The sequence below is a fragment of the Xenopus laevis genome, chromosome 2S (genome assembly GCF_017654675.1).
Source record: "Xenopus laevis strain J_2021 chromosome 2S, Xenopus_laevis_v10.1, whole genome shotgun sequence".
Taxonomy (NCBI): Eukaryota; Metazoa; Chordata; class Amphibia; order Anura; family Pipidae; genus Xenopus; species Xenopus laevis.
The window spans coordinates 82592172-82609517 of record NC_054374.1 but is presented as its reverse complement, the minus strand read 5'-3'; the positions used below and the strand labels follow the sequence as shown (position 1 = coordinate 82609517).

At 38.9% G+C, this 17346-nt stretch overlaps 1 protein-coding gene across 1 annotated transcript; it reads left to right on the top strand.

Moving 5' to 3' along the window:
- The first annotated feature begins 1185 nt into the window (after nt 1-1185).
- fuca1.S (alpha-L-fucosidase 1 S homeolog) lies at nt 1186-15490 on the top strand. Its single transcript, XM_018241779.2, has 9 exons — nt 1186-1301; nt 3541-4026; nt 8315-8449; nt 8540-8677; nt 10553-10658; nt 11766-11966; nt 12053-12243; nt 13396-13495; nt 13927-15490. Exons 2-9 carry the CDS (start codon nt 3632-3634, stop codon nt 14065-14067), a joined length of 1407 nt encoding a protein of 468 aa, XP_018097268.1. The 5' UTR covers nt 1186-1301; nt 3541-3631; the 3' UTR covers nt 14068-15490.
- Nucleotides 15491-17346: the final 1856 nt, after the last annotated feature.

Genomic DNA, 17346 nt, shown 5'->3' with positions numbered 1-17346 from the left:
GCACAAAATGTTTAAATGCCCTAAATGTAATGCTGGGGTAAACTACAGAGGGTCGATTGTGTGTGTCTGTATGGATTTTGTGGTCACATCCTCATTGTACACCTCCAAATGTTAAAATTGCATAGTACTTCTCACAACTTTCTCTTTTTGCTATAATTTATAGAATTGTATATTATAATTTTTGCTATAATTTATATAGTGAGAGCTGTGAAGATGTGGCATTCTCTCTCTGAATCAGTCGTACTGGCTGATACATTCGATGTATTAGATCTCCTAATTACATTAGGAGAATTCAACCTGTGGAGAAAAAAACTCATACCCCCCACCCTAGGTAGATCCCCCTTCCCCTAGGCTAACTACCCCCCCCCCCAGGGAGATGCCCCATACTCCATACTTACCCCTCACTGCAGCGGAGTTCCACGCATCCATCTTCCGCGTCCTCTGTAAGCTGACTGGGAGATCTGTATTTCTGCGCATGCGCAGTGGGAGCAGTTTGCCGGTTTGCAACAACTGCGCATGCGCGGAATTACACCGAAATTGACGATCTCTCAGTCAGCTTACCGAGGACGCGGAAGATAGATGCGTGGAAGAATCTTTGGCGAGGGGTAAGTATGGAGTATGGGGCATTTCCATGGGGCATGGGGGGTTAGTTAGCCTGGGGGGAGGCGGGTGGGAGGTACGTGTTTTTTTCCCCACAGGATGAATTCTCCTTTAAGAAGGAGTTGTATGGCTTTTTAGCAAGGGAGGGAATACAACAGGACAAAAAACAGGAAGTAAGGACAAAATAAAGCATAGCCCAAAACAAAGATGAAGCTCGTGGCTTCAAAAGCACAACCACACATGCCGCGACGTCAACAGACATGCACCAACGTGAAACCAGAGCTTGCGCTGAACAGGACGTGCCCACCGGCTGGAGCAGATAGAGGTAAGCCAGCGCACCATTCCGGTAGGGCGCCTTACAGTTATGGAAGATAGATCATAGTACATGTTGATCCATCTGGCATCTTGGAGTCAGGAAGGAATTTTTCCCCCCTCTGAGGCAAATTGGAGAGGCTTCCGGTAGGTTTTTTGCCTTCCTCTGAATCAACTAGCAGTTAGGCAGGTTATATGTAGACTTAAAAGGTGATGGACATGTGTCTTTTTTTCAACCTAACTTACTAATTATTTATTTTCTATTTGAAGGAGCAGTGGCTTCTCCGTGGTGTAGCTCACAGTATTCCCAGCTACAATCAGCTGACCCCAATGATGGCCATGAGAAGGGCAATATTTTGGGAATTGTAACTTTGGAACAAATATTGCAGGTAAAACGTAGTCCCTATAGAAATTCCTAAATAAATACTATGAGTACAGTCAGGACTAACCAGATCAGGGATCAGTTGGCCATCTTCAATATATTGCAAAAATATGGACAAACAAACCTGATTTGTTTAAAGGGGGCGGCAATTTTAGTAGTTGTGTGCACAAAATGTCTTTATGTTATCTATCTAATCTAATGGGATTTATCAAATCACTACGTATGTAATTGTCTAAGTGTAACCACTGAGACCTTCAAATTTTGGTTATTGAAGACTGGTCCTAGAAAGACCATCTCTAGATGCTCTTGGCTGTGACAGTGATTCCATTCACCACAATCCCATGAATGAGAGAGTAAATACTCTATGACAGTCTTATGAGACTTTGTATTCAACTAGTGCTAAAACTGGCTCCTGGGCTATGAACAGGATAGATTTGAAACTGTAAAATCTCTCTGACCATGGGATCCGATCTATCACAAATACAAGTCTTGTGTAGTTATTCCTCATGTCCATCTGAGAAGAATGATAGACAGAAGCATTAATGTGGCCTGGAGCTGCCCATAGGTGCTCACATATACAATGGACTAAAGTACCCCTGTTTGCTTTCTGCTATTGAGGAGAAAAGAAAAGAGGATTTGCAACCTAGAGTAGCCTGGGGAATGTATGTCAGGTCAGACAGGTTCTGAAGAGATTCCTCTGCAGAACTCCTAACACCAGATTTAGGTTCCTATACAGTGAAACAATCAGAACACATTCTAAGTCACCAAAACCTGCACCTTTAGAAATCAAAGGTCTAAAGAATGCCATATATTGACCAATTTAAAATGTTTTTTGGCCATTGGCCCATGAGAATGCCACTACTTCATCTACTGACTACTTCATCTTCATGCAACGTGAAAACTAGCCAGCAGGGGACATCAGCAGATAAAATTTCAAACTTACATGTCCCTCACCTGACTGATATACATAGTTATCGTGTGTGTGAATTAAACAGATTATTACCATTCATTTTGTTTATCTGTGCATGTATGACCAACTTGATCCCTTAGCCAACCCTTCTTGAGGAACAAACAAAAAACTTTCTTGGCTGCTGACTAGGGGCATAACTACAGAGGACCCAGGATGATAGGGGCCATATTAACACATATTTGTAAAACAGGAAAACCTCTGGATATGTTGGGGGTCCTAAAATGAATTTGCTGTGGGGCCCAGTAACATCTAGTTACACCACTGCCTATGGTATCATCATCAGAGATTTGCACTAGCCAATGTCTATTTCTATGAAGATTCTCATTTATCCAGGTCGTGATATACAGTATCTAGTAGAATTAAGTTAAAGGCAACTTGACATTTAGAGTTTTTCTTGAAAACATGTCACCGCTCATCCAAATGGCTTCTTCAGTTCAAATATTTAGTGGTGAAATGTCTTCAAGAAAAACTCTAAATGTCCAGTTGCCTTTGAATTAATTCTGCTAGATACTGTATATCATATTGCATTGTAACTCTTGATGGTACAAGCAATCAGTTTCCCATTGAAAGCAACAATGGCTTGCCTTCCTTGCCAACATCCAGAACTAGATCCCAGTTCTGACTACTCACTGGAGGTATGAAGAAAGACTAGACAACCTGTTGCGGCTTAGGCCACAACTGTCCCACATGTAAAAACACACACATCTGGGGGGGAGGCATCTGATGCTGTTTTTACATGTAAATGTGTCTCACGGGTAAAAAAAAGGCTGGGGACTAGGGCTTCAAAAGGTAAGTGCAGAGGCAAGAGTTGGCAGCATTGGAAAGGCTGAATAATTGCCCTTGGTCAATGATGGAATCAAGTTATAAGAGTCAGCCATCTGGTTTTACGGAGTTACTTCTGGAAAACTTTCATTTATTTCTCAAGATGTAACATAAATAGAAATAAATGGAAAAATGCCATTATTTGCAGAATACTGTTTGATATTACGTTTTGTAAGGGTGAGCTGCGCTTTTGAGAGCAAGTAAGGCCTTCTGGATCAGCAAAAGCGAGTAGCCGTGACTGAAGAAAACGTCCGATGCCCTAATTTCACACGTGACCAGTCGCACATGCGCAATATATACTGTCAGATCTCACGGCAATGAATGTTATTTTACTTGCAAAAAAGCGGGTAATACGATACAGATAGGGGATGGATGTACCAAAACGTATGGGATGAACGCATAATAATTTTTTCTCATGTATTAACGCTCATTAAATGTTTCCCCCCCGGAGCAGCACCGAAGAGGCTGCTGCGTGATATGATTGGAAGCTGTCGGCAGGCGTCAGTGCCTAGAAGGGGCGTGGTCTCACGAATAGTTCCTGTCGCATGACCGTGTCAGGTGAATGCAATCTGGCGGTGACAATGGTTGCTGCACAAAGGCTTATTACCGGCGCTTTTCTTTGCTCTTTGGCCACTCTTTTGCCGTTAGGCTCCTCGCGTTATGCTCCTAACTGGGAATCGCTAGACGCTCGGCCGCTGCCCCCTTGGTTCGATGAGGCCAAGTTCGGGATATTCCTGCACTGGGGGGTGTTTTCGGTGCCCTCCTTTGGCAGCGAGTGGTTCTGGTGGAACTGGCAGCACGAGCGCTCGGATGCCTATGTCAAGTTCATGGAACGCAACTACCGGCCGGGCTTTACCTATGCAGACTTTGCAGCTCAGTTCACCGCAGAGTTTTATGACCCGGACGCCTGGGCGCAACTATTCCAAGCCGCGGGGGCCAAGTGAGTTTTAGCTGCTTATTGGGCATCACTGGGTCACACTCTGTACCCCCACCCCAGGTCTCAAATGTGTTAGCCATGGGCATGCATGGTGTGTGACTAAGCGGTCTATGTGCAGCCTGATGCTCATTTACTTGCTTATTCTCAGTCTGTATGTAAAATTATTTGTCTAACAATCATTACCCCCTGTACAGCGAGAAGCATTACAATTTGAGTTATTTAACTATTTATTCAGCAGCTCTCCACTTTGCAACTTCGGCTATCTTGTTGCTAGGGTCGAAATTACCCTAGCAACTATGCATTCATTTGAATAAGAGACTTGAATATCAATAGGAGAAGGTCTAAACAGAAAGATTAGTAATAAAAAGCATTAACAACCCTAATGTGTAGCCTTACAGAGCATTTGTCTTTTTAGATGGGGTCACTGACCCCCATTTGAAAGCTGGAAAGAGTCAGAAGAAGAAGGCAGATAATTCAAAAACTATACAAAATAAATAAGGAAGGCCAGTTGAAAGGTTTATTAGAATTGGCCATTATATAACATATTAAAAATTAACCTAAAGGCAAACCACCCCTTTAAGTAGTGCCATTAGCCTCCATGCATTGGATAAATGGCAAATATGCAATTTTTTTCCAAATATTGTACATTCTGTGAAAAGAAATGGTTGTTTTACTTTCTCTTTAAAAACCTGGTGCTTCCCTGTATCTTTGCAATGTCTTCAGACAATTTGTGATGAAATTAAAGTGGGGTGCAAGAGAGAGGGACATCTGGATAGAGGGCATTGTAATGGCTGCTGTATTCCACTTGAGGAGTGGCAATCAAACTGAAATAGGTTGTATTGTTCTCCTTTGTTGTCTCAGCATGTGATCTTATAACTATTAAACTTCCAGGTTACACCTTGTTTTTGACTTTTGTCTTAACACCTTTGTTTTTGATCATGTGTTTGAGCCTTTGTACTACCAGCACACCTCAACGATAGTCCAAGGCAAGGGTGTAACTACAGGGCTGTTGTTCCTTGTGACTGTGGGTATAATCCAAAAAAGGATTCTGTGGACACACATAGTCTATAGGGAGTTAATACCTCAGGCTCCTAAAAAAACGAATCATCCTATTGAATCCTGTACAGTAGTAGGGTATGGTAATGTTTATATTTTTTTTAATTTTTGGTCTGATGCGAGCAGCCATATAGTGCAGAGCGCATGTGCATAATTAGCTCCAGATGTCACACAAATACGCATAATGAGCAAGTTGCGGCATTATCTCATTATGCGCATGAGTGTGTCCCACATGGCTGCTCAAACCGGCAGCCCCCTCTCAGTGTGGGTGTTCTATCGCTTAAAAAAAAAAAGGTTGGGATAATATCTTTGGCCCACAGGTACTTTTTTAAGAGCTCCAGTTGCACTTTTCTAGGGAATCGCTTTGAATTAGGTTGATTTGTCTCATTCTGATTTAGTCCAATCCGTTATTGGTCCATAATGATGTTTTGTGGCCCACTTTTACTGAGATACACGTTTTGATTCATGGATAAATTGTAAGCTACATTTGGACAGGGACTGATGTGAATGATAATCTTGGTAAAGCACAATGAGGTATATTTATCAAAGAGTGAAGTTAATAGTGAAGTTCCGCCACTAGAGTGAAATTCCGCCACTCTCCATTCATTTGTATGGGATTTTTATAGGCATATTTATCAAAGGGTGAACTTTCACTCAACCCATTGATAAATACGCCTTTCAAAATCCCATAGAAATGAATTGAGAGCTGCGGAATTACACTCTAGTGGCGGAACTTCACTCTTTGATAAATTTACCCCATTGTGTTACAAGTGGACACTATATAAGTAAAGCAGGATAAAAAAAATAAAGACCTTAGGGTGGTTTGGGGCAGGTACTGGGTTAGTGCTAGTTGTCCTCACCAATAAGTACTCTTAAGCTGGCCATAGATGCAAAGATCCGATTGTACGAATCGAGGATTCGTACGATTTTCGGACCGTGTGTGGAGAGTCCTGACATTTTTCGTATTGCAGAGATCGCTCGTTCAGTCGATCGGACAGGTTAAAAGAATTCTGTCGGCTGACGATAATATCTCTGCGTGTATTGCCGATCGTACAATTTTCAGTGGGAGACTGTCACTAGCTTTTGTCAGACATAACTTTCGTACGATTGCTGTCAGGGGCAGAACATCAGCTGATCTGTTCTTTTCTACTTTATTTGATCGGAATGGTTAGTGGCAGGTCGGGAGATGGGGAAGTCGATCGTTCGAGGATTCAAACGATCAGATCTTTGCATCTATGGGCAGCTTTAGAGAAGGTCACATTGAGGCTTAGTGGTTGACACTGGCCTAACTACCATACATTAGACCCCAAGACTGTGGGAGCAGAGGGGGGGGAGCCTAGGCAGTTGTGAAGTCTGCTCTGTGGATCCACGTCGTACACCACAAGAGAGTGGCTGGTGGGCTGCTGACACTCAGCTGGGAGCCTGACCCAATAAAGTTATGCCACTGGTGGCTAACATAGTATATGATGGAGCTCATGTATCATACTGTAAATATATCCTCCTGCATTGGTTCTGCCATCAAAGTTTGAGATTTGTGGACCAATATTTTCTCTCTTTTCACTACTAGTTTATTGCATATGTACTTCATACTTTAATGTGACTGGACTTTGTCTTTACCACTTTCTAATTTATTTTACTGGGCTGGAGTTTCTGTTACTACATAACCCTACTGGAGATAAAACTTTGCAAGAGCCTTAACAGATGCACAGACAACTGATATATAAACAAGGATATTTTAAGTAAAGTGGACACGGGCAAGGGGTAAAAATGCATGGCTACTTTTCAGCCCTTTTCCTGGGCCTTGCTGCTTTATTTCAATGAGTGTATATAAGGCTTAGACAAGAAAAACCAGTGGACTGAAATTCCTTTCTATTTCACTTCCCTGTAGCTTGCTAAGTTCATGTAAGGCAATTGCATGAGATCAGAAAAATAACAAAAACATATGATTCTCTTCACAAGGATACATATAAGGGCTTAAAATGTTTGTTTGTATGTATATTTTTATTTGTATAGCGCTCCCTAAGGGCAAAGCACTGTACAGCAGAACAATAAATTGGTATAAGAAACTGGGTAATTACAAGAAGTACAAATACGTATATCGATACAATACACATAATTATAAAGTTACAATACATTTTGAGTGTTTATTGTCAAGGAGACACAAGGAGGGAGGTCCCTGCTTTAAAAGGACAGAGCAGAAGGATTTGGCCAAATCCTGCTGAAAAAGGCCGAATCCCGATTCCTGGATTCGGTGCATCCCTAGTTGGAATAGATGTGACTGTGTAGTAAATGTGGTAAAGCTATGTATTGATCTTCGAGAGAGTGCTGAGACTTTAAATACAAATATTATGCATGCATGCGATACGCAGATCTGTACAGGTATGGGATCTGTTATCCAGAATGCTTGGGACTCTGGGTTTTCCGGATAACGGATCTTTCCGTAATTTGGATCTTCATACCTTAAGTCTACTTGAAAATCATGTAGACATTAAATAAACCCAATAAGGATTAATGATATCTTGGTTTGGATCAAGTACAAGGTACTGTTTTATAATTACAGAGGAAAAGGAAATCATTTTTAAATATTTGGATTATTTGGGTAAAATAGAGTCTATGGGAGACCACCTTTCTGTAATTCAGGGTTTCTTGATAACTGGTTTCTGGATAACGGATCCCATACCTTTACTGTAAGGCTGATGGCACACTAGTCAATTAATTGCCCATGATAAATTTGCGCTGTTGTAGCCAACTAATCTCCAGCAAATGTGTCCCCTTTGGCAATAATGTAAATCACTGGTGGGAATACATACACATTGCTTCAGTTTTGCAAAGTAGCTCGAAGTTTTCTTGCAAGACTACTTTGGAAGAATAAAGCAACATGTGTGTTTTCCTGTCAGCAATTTACATTGTTGCTAATGGGAACACTTTTGCTAAAGATTAGTTGCCTCCAGTAGTGTAGATTTATTACTGGCAACTAATCTCCTAGTATGCCATAGCCCTAATACAATGCTATTGTGCCCCTGTCTTGGCCCAATGTATATGCCCTTGTTAGTGCAACAAAACAGGAGAAATGGAGCATCAACATGGAACTCGTTATTGTGCTAACACCAACTGTTCCTTTGCTGATATTCTCTACAGAATTACCTAATAATCTACCTTCCAGGCCAAAGTAGCATATTATTCAAAGTCATGACTTTTGGGCGGTATCTGAACCAACTTCTGTTACTTTGTTTAGGTATGTTGTCCTGACCACCAAGCACCATGAAGGTTTCACAAACTGGGGCTCTCCTGTGTCTTGGAACTGGAATGCAGTAGATGTTGGTCCACACCGTGACCTGGTTGGAGACTTCAGCAATGCATTAAGAAAACGGTTTGTCACACAAATATTTACCATAAAGTTATAAATGTATTAAATATGTTTTTGTAGCCTGCTTGTAAAATTCTCTTGCTTACATTCTAGGAACATAAGTGTTGGTTTGTACCACTCTTTATTGGAATGGTTTCATCCCCTTTATTTACTAGACAAAAAAAATGACTTCAAAACCCAGTATTTTGTTTTTTCGAAGACAATGCCTGAGCTCTATGACTTGGTTAACAGGTAAGACTACTCAGAAATACCCTTTGTTACACTGTCTGTCTGTTTAAGTTGCTTATGTGGCACAAAGCTCTGCAAGGGACTTTTTTTTCCTCAATTTGAAGTGCTGATTGCTCATAGCAGAAATCCTCTTCAGTCTGCATGGTATTTTACAAACGTGACTGGACTATGCCTAGTAATTGATAATCACAGTACTGCATCAGCCTCATTGGACATATAACAAGGCATATGAGTAAAGTAGTTTTATGATTGCTGTCATTAATGGCAACAGTCTATATAATATAACCACATATAAAGCAAGTTATAGCTGTCTTGTCCTTACCTAGTATGATGGATATATTGTGTGCTGTAGCCTATGCACAAATGTATTTCACTAATCAGAACTGAGCCTTTAGAGACCCTTTTTTTTTTGTTTTTTATTTCAACTTCGATTAAAATCTGTTGTGCTCTCTCTCTCTGAAGCCCCCAAAAATGTCTCTTTTATTAGTCAGAATTATTTCTAAGCGATTTTCCAATATACATTCAGTACAAATTTTGTATCATTTTAATGGTTTTGTTTGTTTTTTGTAAGGCTTATTACAGTATTTACCTACCCTTTGCTATTCTCTGCATTGGTGGCTCTTAGAACACATAACCTTAAAGGGGTAGTTCACCTTTGAGTTAACTTTTAGTATGATGTAGAATGGCTTATTCTAAGTAACTTGTCAATTGGCCTTCATTTTTTATTTTGTTTAGTTTAATTATTTGTCTTCTTCTTCAGATTCTTTCCAGCTTTCAAATGGGGCGTCACTGACCCCATCCAAAACATATGCTATAAAAGGCTATACATTTATTGTTAATACTACTTTTTATTACTCATCTTTCTATTCAGGCCTATTACTTTTCCAGGCTCTCGTTCAAATCAATGCATGGCTGCTAGGGTAATTTGGACCCAAGCAACCAGATTGCTGAAACTGCAAATTGAGAGCTGCTGAATAACTCAAAAACCACAAATATCCCTCTACATCATAACTAATTTTGAACAATCCCTTTAAAGCAGTGTAGTAGTGGCACTGTGAAAAATTTCAGTCTTGTTTGAAGGGGTCTGTTTTAATTGTATATGTAGAACCAGCAGTACAAGGAATACTTAAGGACAGACAGAAGCTTCTATACATAGAAGTTATATATACAAATATATTTAAATCACTCACACTTTCAAAGCAATGTATATTGGATAGTTGCTTTTACTTATTTTAATTTTGCTTTCATTATCCAGACTTTTACATTTGGAATTGCATCCTCTTTACAGGATGATTTTCTAAAATTACTTTTTTATTAAAAATGGAATGATTCTAAGTAACATTGCAGCCTGTCTTTAATTATTTGCTTTTTCTATTCTGCTTCTTGCCAGCCCTGTTTTTTTTCTAGTTTTTTTTTTAACCTTTTAGTCCTGTTCTGTTCTCTTAATTATGGTATTCAATTCACTGTTTGAACATTTACATGCTAAACTAATGCATAAATAAAGAGCATTTTCAGATACCACTGTGTACTAGAATAATTTAAAGTTAGAACCAGTCATATGCCCGTATTAAAGAATATAAGCTGTATTATCATGGTTTTTATCTCACCATCTGCAGCCTGGGTTTAGCTCTAATCCTTTATATTAAAACATATCTGTCTATGCAACATGCTGAAGGGTTTAAGATGTGTGCTGATCTGATACATGTTTCTGATAACCATGAATAATTCTGGTTCAGTCACCCTCATTTGTCATTAAAATACTTGCAGTTTATCACTGGTCATATAGTCAGGAGTAGCGAATCAAATGTATGTTAACATGTTACTTTGTTATATTTCTTATCGTTGCAACTCTGTTATTTAATATTTTTTATTGCTCAGATATAAACCAGATCTGATCTGGTCAGATGGAGATTGGGAGTCACCTGACACCTACTGGAATTCCACTGACTTCCTGGCTTGGCTCTATAATGATAGTCCTGTCAAGGTACTAATGACAACAGGGTCTGACCTATTTATACCTGTTTCCATTTCACTGCTGTAAGAACACTTGAGAAAGGGGGTAGAGCCTCCGAAACGTTGTGTGGAGATCTGAATAAAGCACCAATTGTAAGCACAGTTTGCTGAGTGAGTGCCATCTGATTGCCTTGTTATCATTGAGATACTAATGGCAACCTTCCACTCTACCACTCTCCAGTTCAGTATACTTTACAGACAGGCCCATTTTTTGTCATAACTGGACAACTTTATATGCTATGCCCTATATCAGGCACTTCAAACTTAAACAATACAAGGCGGTTTGTTATTTTAATACAGTAGAACTCTCCCATTTTAGTTTTTTTTCGAGGGACTGGGAAAATGTAAAATCAGGAGAATGTTAAAGCAACTAATTTTTTAAATACTCAAAGGATATTGGCGCACAGATCAATTTAACTTTTAAATTCAATATTTACTGTGTTAATGACATGGTTTAATCAGGCCAGCATTATTGTTACCCTATGGGACAACATGTGCAAGACCTTGCTGAGTTTTCTATTATTTTAACTTTTTTCCTAAGATGTAGGTTTGAAAAGGAGTGGTTCACCGTTAAGTTAGTTATGAAAGGGCAGTTCTAAGCAACTTTTCAATTGATTGTCATACATTTTTTATAGTGTTTCAATTATTTGCTTTCTTCTTATGACTGTTTCAGATTTTAAATAGGGTGCACTGACCTCATCTTAAAATATGCTCTGTAAGGCTACAAATTTATTGTTATTTCTACTTTTTATTACTCCTTTCTATTCAGGGCCTCTTTTATTCATATTCCAGTCTCTTATTCAAATCAATGCATGCTTGCTAGAGTAATTTAGTTGTTAAAGTTGCAAACTGGAGTGTTGCTGAATAAAAACCTAAATAACTCGGAAACGACAAATAATAAAAATAAAAAACAACTGCTTCATTCTAAAAGTTAACTCCAAGGTGAGCAACTCCTTTACAAGTAAATTCGTTTGTTTACCCCTGTCATATTTTACAGTAGCAACTTATTAAGCTTGGTCATGCAAGGGGACCGGTATCTTAAAGTTAGCAGTCCAATAATATATATTATTGCTTCTAGGACAATATTGTGGTAAATGATCGGTGGGGCAGTAATTGCTCATGTTATCATGGAGGATACTATAACTGTGCTGATAAGTTTACACCCAGCAGTTTGCCAGCACACAAATGGGAAAAGTGCACCTCTGTTGATACATATTCCTGGGGCTACAGGCGTAACATGCAAGTAAACCAGCTAATGAACGAAAGAAACATAATTGCGGTGAGTTTTTGTGGCCTAATAGCAGGTTCTGACCATTACATTCTTGCTATAACATTACTTAGTTTCTTCTTATTTGTTTTATGCAGGAACTAGTAGAGACTGTGAGCTTTGGAGGAAATTATCTATTGAATGTTGGTCCCAGTAAGGAGGGGCTTATAGTTCCCATCTTTCAGGAAAGGTTATTGGCCGTAGGAAAGTGGCTGGCAATTAATGGAGAAGCAATTTATGCATCCAAACCTTGGCGTGTACAAATGGAGAAATCAACAGTTACCGTTTGGTAAGTGCTTTGCATGCAGTGCCTAAATGTGCACATTCTCTCATTTCCACTGAGACACTAACATTTGAAATGATGTGCTTACACCATAGCTATGCAGCTGAATATAATTTCTTTATAAGGTTAAAAAAAAGTACACGTATCCCTTCATAACCCCCAGGCCTGTAATATATGCGGCAGAAATACTGCCAAAACATCCCTCAGCCCTAAAGTTCCCCCCCCATGGACATCAGGGTTGTTGCCTGCTTCTATTAGCGTATAAAGGTCTCATAATGTAAAAAAAAAGGTGACATATACCAGCACTGATGCTTGGCAGCTACTTGCAGTTTAAAAACACATAGGTTGTATTTGAGGGCCCAATCAGCTGCCAAGCACCAGCCCAATTGACATTTAATACTGTACCAGGGAGGCAGGGGAAGATTTGTTTATTAGAGCACAAGTCACATGACTGAGGCAGCTGGGAAACTGACAATATGTCTAGCCCCATGTCAGATTTCAAAATTAAATATAAAATCTCTTTGCTCTTTTAAGAAATGGTTTTCAGTGCAGAATTAACTATTAACTGATGCATTTTGATAAACATTTTCCCGTGACAGAATCCCCCTTAAGGACTGGAGCCCAAAACTGCACTGCATACACCAGTTGTTTTTGGTCATGAGATCAACTTTACTTCCCAAAATGTGTTCTGTTTTTTTCAGCAAAGTTGGCTTTGAAGGAAGGAGTGTGCTTTATTTTATTACCACTAATGTTAACATAGTGTAACATTCTTTTTATTAAACACTCTATTGGGCAAGCTTCTTTGGCAATAAAATTATGATAGAGACAGGAAGATATTATTTGCCCACACCACCTGCATAAAAGTCAAATTTTAAATATTACTTACAGTTATGTACAACAGTATAGTTAGCGGATATATCTGGGGGATATATCTGGGGGTCTATTTTCAGATCAATTTTATGGCCATAAACCTAGTTTGGTCCAGTTGAATCAGATCTGGTATAACTAGGGCTAATCTGTACGCCAGCACCTTGGCCAATATTTTAGCATATTTCTAAGGTTTAGTTCTCCTTTAAGTATCCTTGATTAGTCCAACGCTATGAAATCTGCTCTTTTGCAGTGGAGTCATATTTTAAATTTTCAAGTTTTGTTTTCCAGGTACACCTCTAAAGGTAACAATGTCTACAGCATATTCATGTCCTGGCCAGAGGATAATGTTCTAAAGCTGCAGTCCCCCAAATCAACATCCCAAGCTACAGTAAGTGTTTCCATGCATCCCTGTATGGAAGATTGATGTGTGCTATTGGCGACAATTTTGTATTATTTAAATACCCCACTAAGGGCTGTGAGTGTCCCAAATATTGCTTGTCTTGCTAGTGACTTCATGTACATGTGCCTAATGAGTGAGCTTGGACACTCACTCATTATGTGCATGCGTGTTGCTGAACATGGCTACCAACACCAGGAGCCATTGTGGCTGTTCCAGTGTGCCTATGGAGTTGTGTCACTTTTTTTACTGGCGCAACTGCTGTTTTGTTGAACTAGTGGATAATAACATGTAATGAACTGCAGTGCTGCAGCAACATTTTCACTCGGAATGTACTTTTGTCATGGTGCAATGCTGGTCAAATGATGTGTCTGTGAGTGTTCTGTCATAACATAACATAATTTTATGTTAATATTTTGTAGGTGACCTTGTTGGGGCTGTCTGGACATCTTACCTGGAAACAAAGTCCTGATCTTGGACTAATTGTCTCACTGCCACCATTACCTCCAGGAGCATTCCCAGTGGAAGCTGGCTGGGTTCTTAGACTGGAAGGAGTAAATTAATTTTGGTTTGAGGATAAATCTATTAATTATCAAAGACCAGAGCAGCACTACTTTAATGAATGTCAGTTTTTGTTTAAATCGGGTACAATTTTGGAGAGGCTAATTTTGAGCTACGTATGTGATTTATTGTCATTTTTTTAAAGGAATGAAAATTTGCAGAAATGTGATTATTATTCTTTTGTTACTTTTTTTTGTAAAACAGTGATTTTCTGACAGAACTAGATGAAGCATTACAAGTTGATTCTGTTTGTTAAAGACAATGTTATAGCATGTTTATGTCATGCAAGATTGATGTAGTAGTGATGTCAGATCTAATTGCTTTTCCCGACCTGTGCCTTATTTCCTGCAGAAAAAAAATGATTGCTCATATGGGAAGTTCATTTAATTTCCAGGGACGGATTTCCTTCACGGCGCCCCTAGGGCACGCAGTCCTAACATCCGTCCACATTTGCACGTGTTACCCCTACTTTCCTGCCCATGACCTGCATTTTACATTAAAACTGTAGGTGATATATTCCTACTTCAGGTACCATGTGGTTTTATGCACCTCATTTTATGATACAGCTTCAGGTAACACATGGTTCGATAGAGCCTCATTTTCATTCTGCAAATATTTAAACATTTGTTAACTACTTTTCTCTTTATTGGACAGTATACCAATGTACAAGAGTAGAGATATTTCAGAGGCCAGTATATCATTCCTTTCGCTTTATTACATTCTCTTTTAATTCACCGATATACAAAAGTTATCCATTTATATTGACTGAAGAAGGCACCAGGGGAGGCTTACCATTAATTATTGTCCTTTAAGGAATTCACTAATAGGAACCAAACAATAGATGTGAGTACCTCCAAAAAGTAGAACTAGTAGAATAGGCTATGAGTGCCCCCGAGAGATAAGTGCCCCAACAGGCACGGAATGCATTAAGCCATTTTCTAACATGTTCGGAGGTACTCACCGCTATGGTTTGGTTCTTATGTACATGCACTGTAAAATGGCAACGGTTTAACAATGTAATATTGTCTTTACACTGATTAGAAAAGACAGAGACGCTACAAAAACTGTTTAAACTTATACTGAGTATTGTAACATCCTCCTTTATAAACCTGTTGTTCCTGTTTTGTAACATAATCTGCAGACATTCTTATGCTATCTCTACCACCATCACTTCCTCATTACATGGAACAGTTCCCCTTGCCTTCCTGCAGGTTTGTGGCTTATTTTCAATCCGCGATTAGGGTTTGGTTTTTGAATTTATGGACTTCATGACATAAGTCACTGGTGAAATGTAAATTTATACTATGTGACAAAATGTCTACAAATTATTATTTTTGATTGTTTTGTTGTAAGAGGGAAAGAAAGGGTAAAATTACTTTTTTGAAAATACTGTTTCTATTATAATAAAGATACTTTTTTCATATAGAGATGGTCTTCAATTTGTTGGCAGTACTATGGATAATGTTGCCACCTGTTTTATTAAAATTTGTTAGTCTCCATAGTGTTGTGGTGCAGCTGGAGAAAACAAAGACTTTAGGTGACGGAGTCCTATGCCGAAACTGCTGTTGTGATTTTATATATCTAAATTCATAAAAACAAAGTATGACAGGCCTGCTACCGGAAAATACAGTCCTTGAGCAGGTGCATGCTGTGAATTAACTTTTTTAAATGTAAAACCTATTTATATAGGCGTACTATTTGCATTGCAAAGTTTTTGTTTATCTAGAGCACCTTTCTCATTGGGAGGTCTGAAACCGTTACTCTTTAGTGTACCCCTGAAAGAGGTAATAGTGTTGGGGAAACAATCACATAATACCTAATTTGTGGTTATATCTGATACTGCAGAAACACACATTGATAACTGGGCACTCAAAGATGAGACTCCATTTTTTTTCAACTAGAAGCTGCATTAAAAAAAATGTGTTTTTGCACCACTTAGTAAGGTTAAAGTAACTCTGTTCTAAATCTGAGTCCTTCAATATCTGAGTCCTTCAATATATATTTATATATTATAACTATTATATAGCTATGGGTATGTACCTCAGTGTATTATTCAAAATCCTTTGCTATGTGCACCAGAACTGTGCATTGGACCTCAAGCACAAATTTATTAGATAAAATCCAGATATATCAATAATAACAATAGAAAAATATACCTTTTTAATATTGCCTTATTTGCAGACGACACACTACTTACAATCACTAGCCCACACGTATTCAAACAGGCAAATATGTAACACTATCAGGCTTTAAGGTAAACCGCTGAAAATCGGAAGCCTCAGCGCTGTTGGTAAATTTTGGGATAAAAGATAGCCTTAAATATTTAGGTATCCAACATCCATGCAGCAATACTGGCTTGGGACAAAAAGCCTATTTCCTGGTCATCCCTATGGCAGCGTAATAATTACCTTTGGGTTTTTCTCTCTCCCTGAAGGTAATTATTATGCTGCCATAGGGATGACCAGGAAAAGAAAATTACAGTAAGTATGAAACAACTTTCTCTTTTCCTGGTCATCCCTGGCAGCATAATAAATACCTTCAGGGAGAGAGAATACCCAAAGGTAATTATGCTGCCATAGGGATTACGGTAAGTATGAAACAATTTTCTCTCATCATGGTTGGGATTGCTGCATACCCTGAAAATAGTTGTACATTTTATACCTTTTCTATACACACTTACCATCCAGAATAACACTTTCGAAATCAAGAAACTGCAGAGGGAGATGATTGGGTTCTTGTGGAATGAAAAACACCCCATGGCAAACAAGCATGTTATTATGCAGGGAGGTTTTCAGTTTCCCACTCTCCACCTCTACTGCAAAATAATCCAGCTATCTCAGATGATTAAACTATAATACCCCCCATCAGCTATTTGATGGTTTACTTTGGAAGCTCAGCTAGTAACCCCACATTCCCCAAGAACTCTGTTATGGATAAGAAAAATAGAGACCCATAGTCCTAAATACCAACTCTGTTGTAAAGCACACATTTAAGGGGTTATTCATTAAAGTCCTTTTTTTTTCTGGTCGGAGTTTTAATGGGGGAAAACACCATTTCCAAATAAAAAGAAATACTCCATCTCAAATTTGCCACGGTCATGCAGATATAATTGGGAGATATGATTTGTGCTGAGTTATGTACAATAATCCGAAAATTTTGAGATTTTCTTGCATAGATAGGGGAGTGCTTGTGTAGAGGGGTGAGTAGATTCTAATGTAAAGGACCCATACATAATATGAACACCGCAGAAAAAATACAATCTCATAAATAATACCACCAGG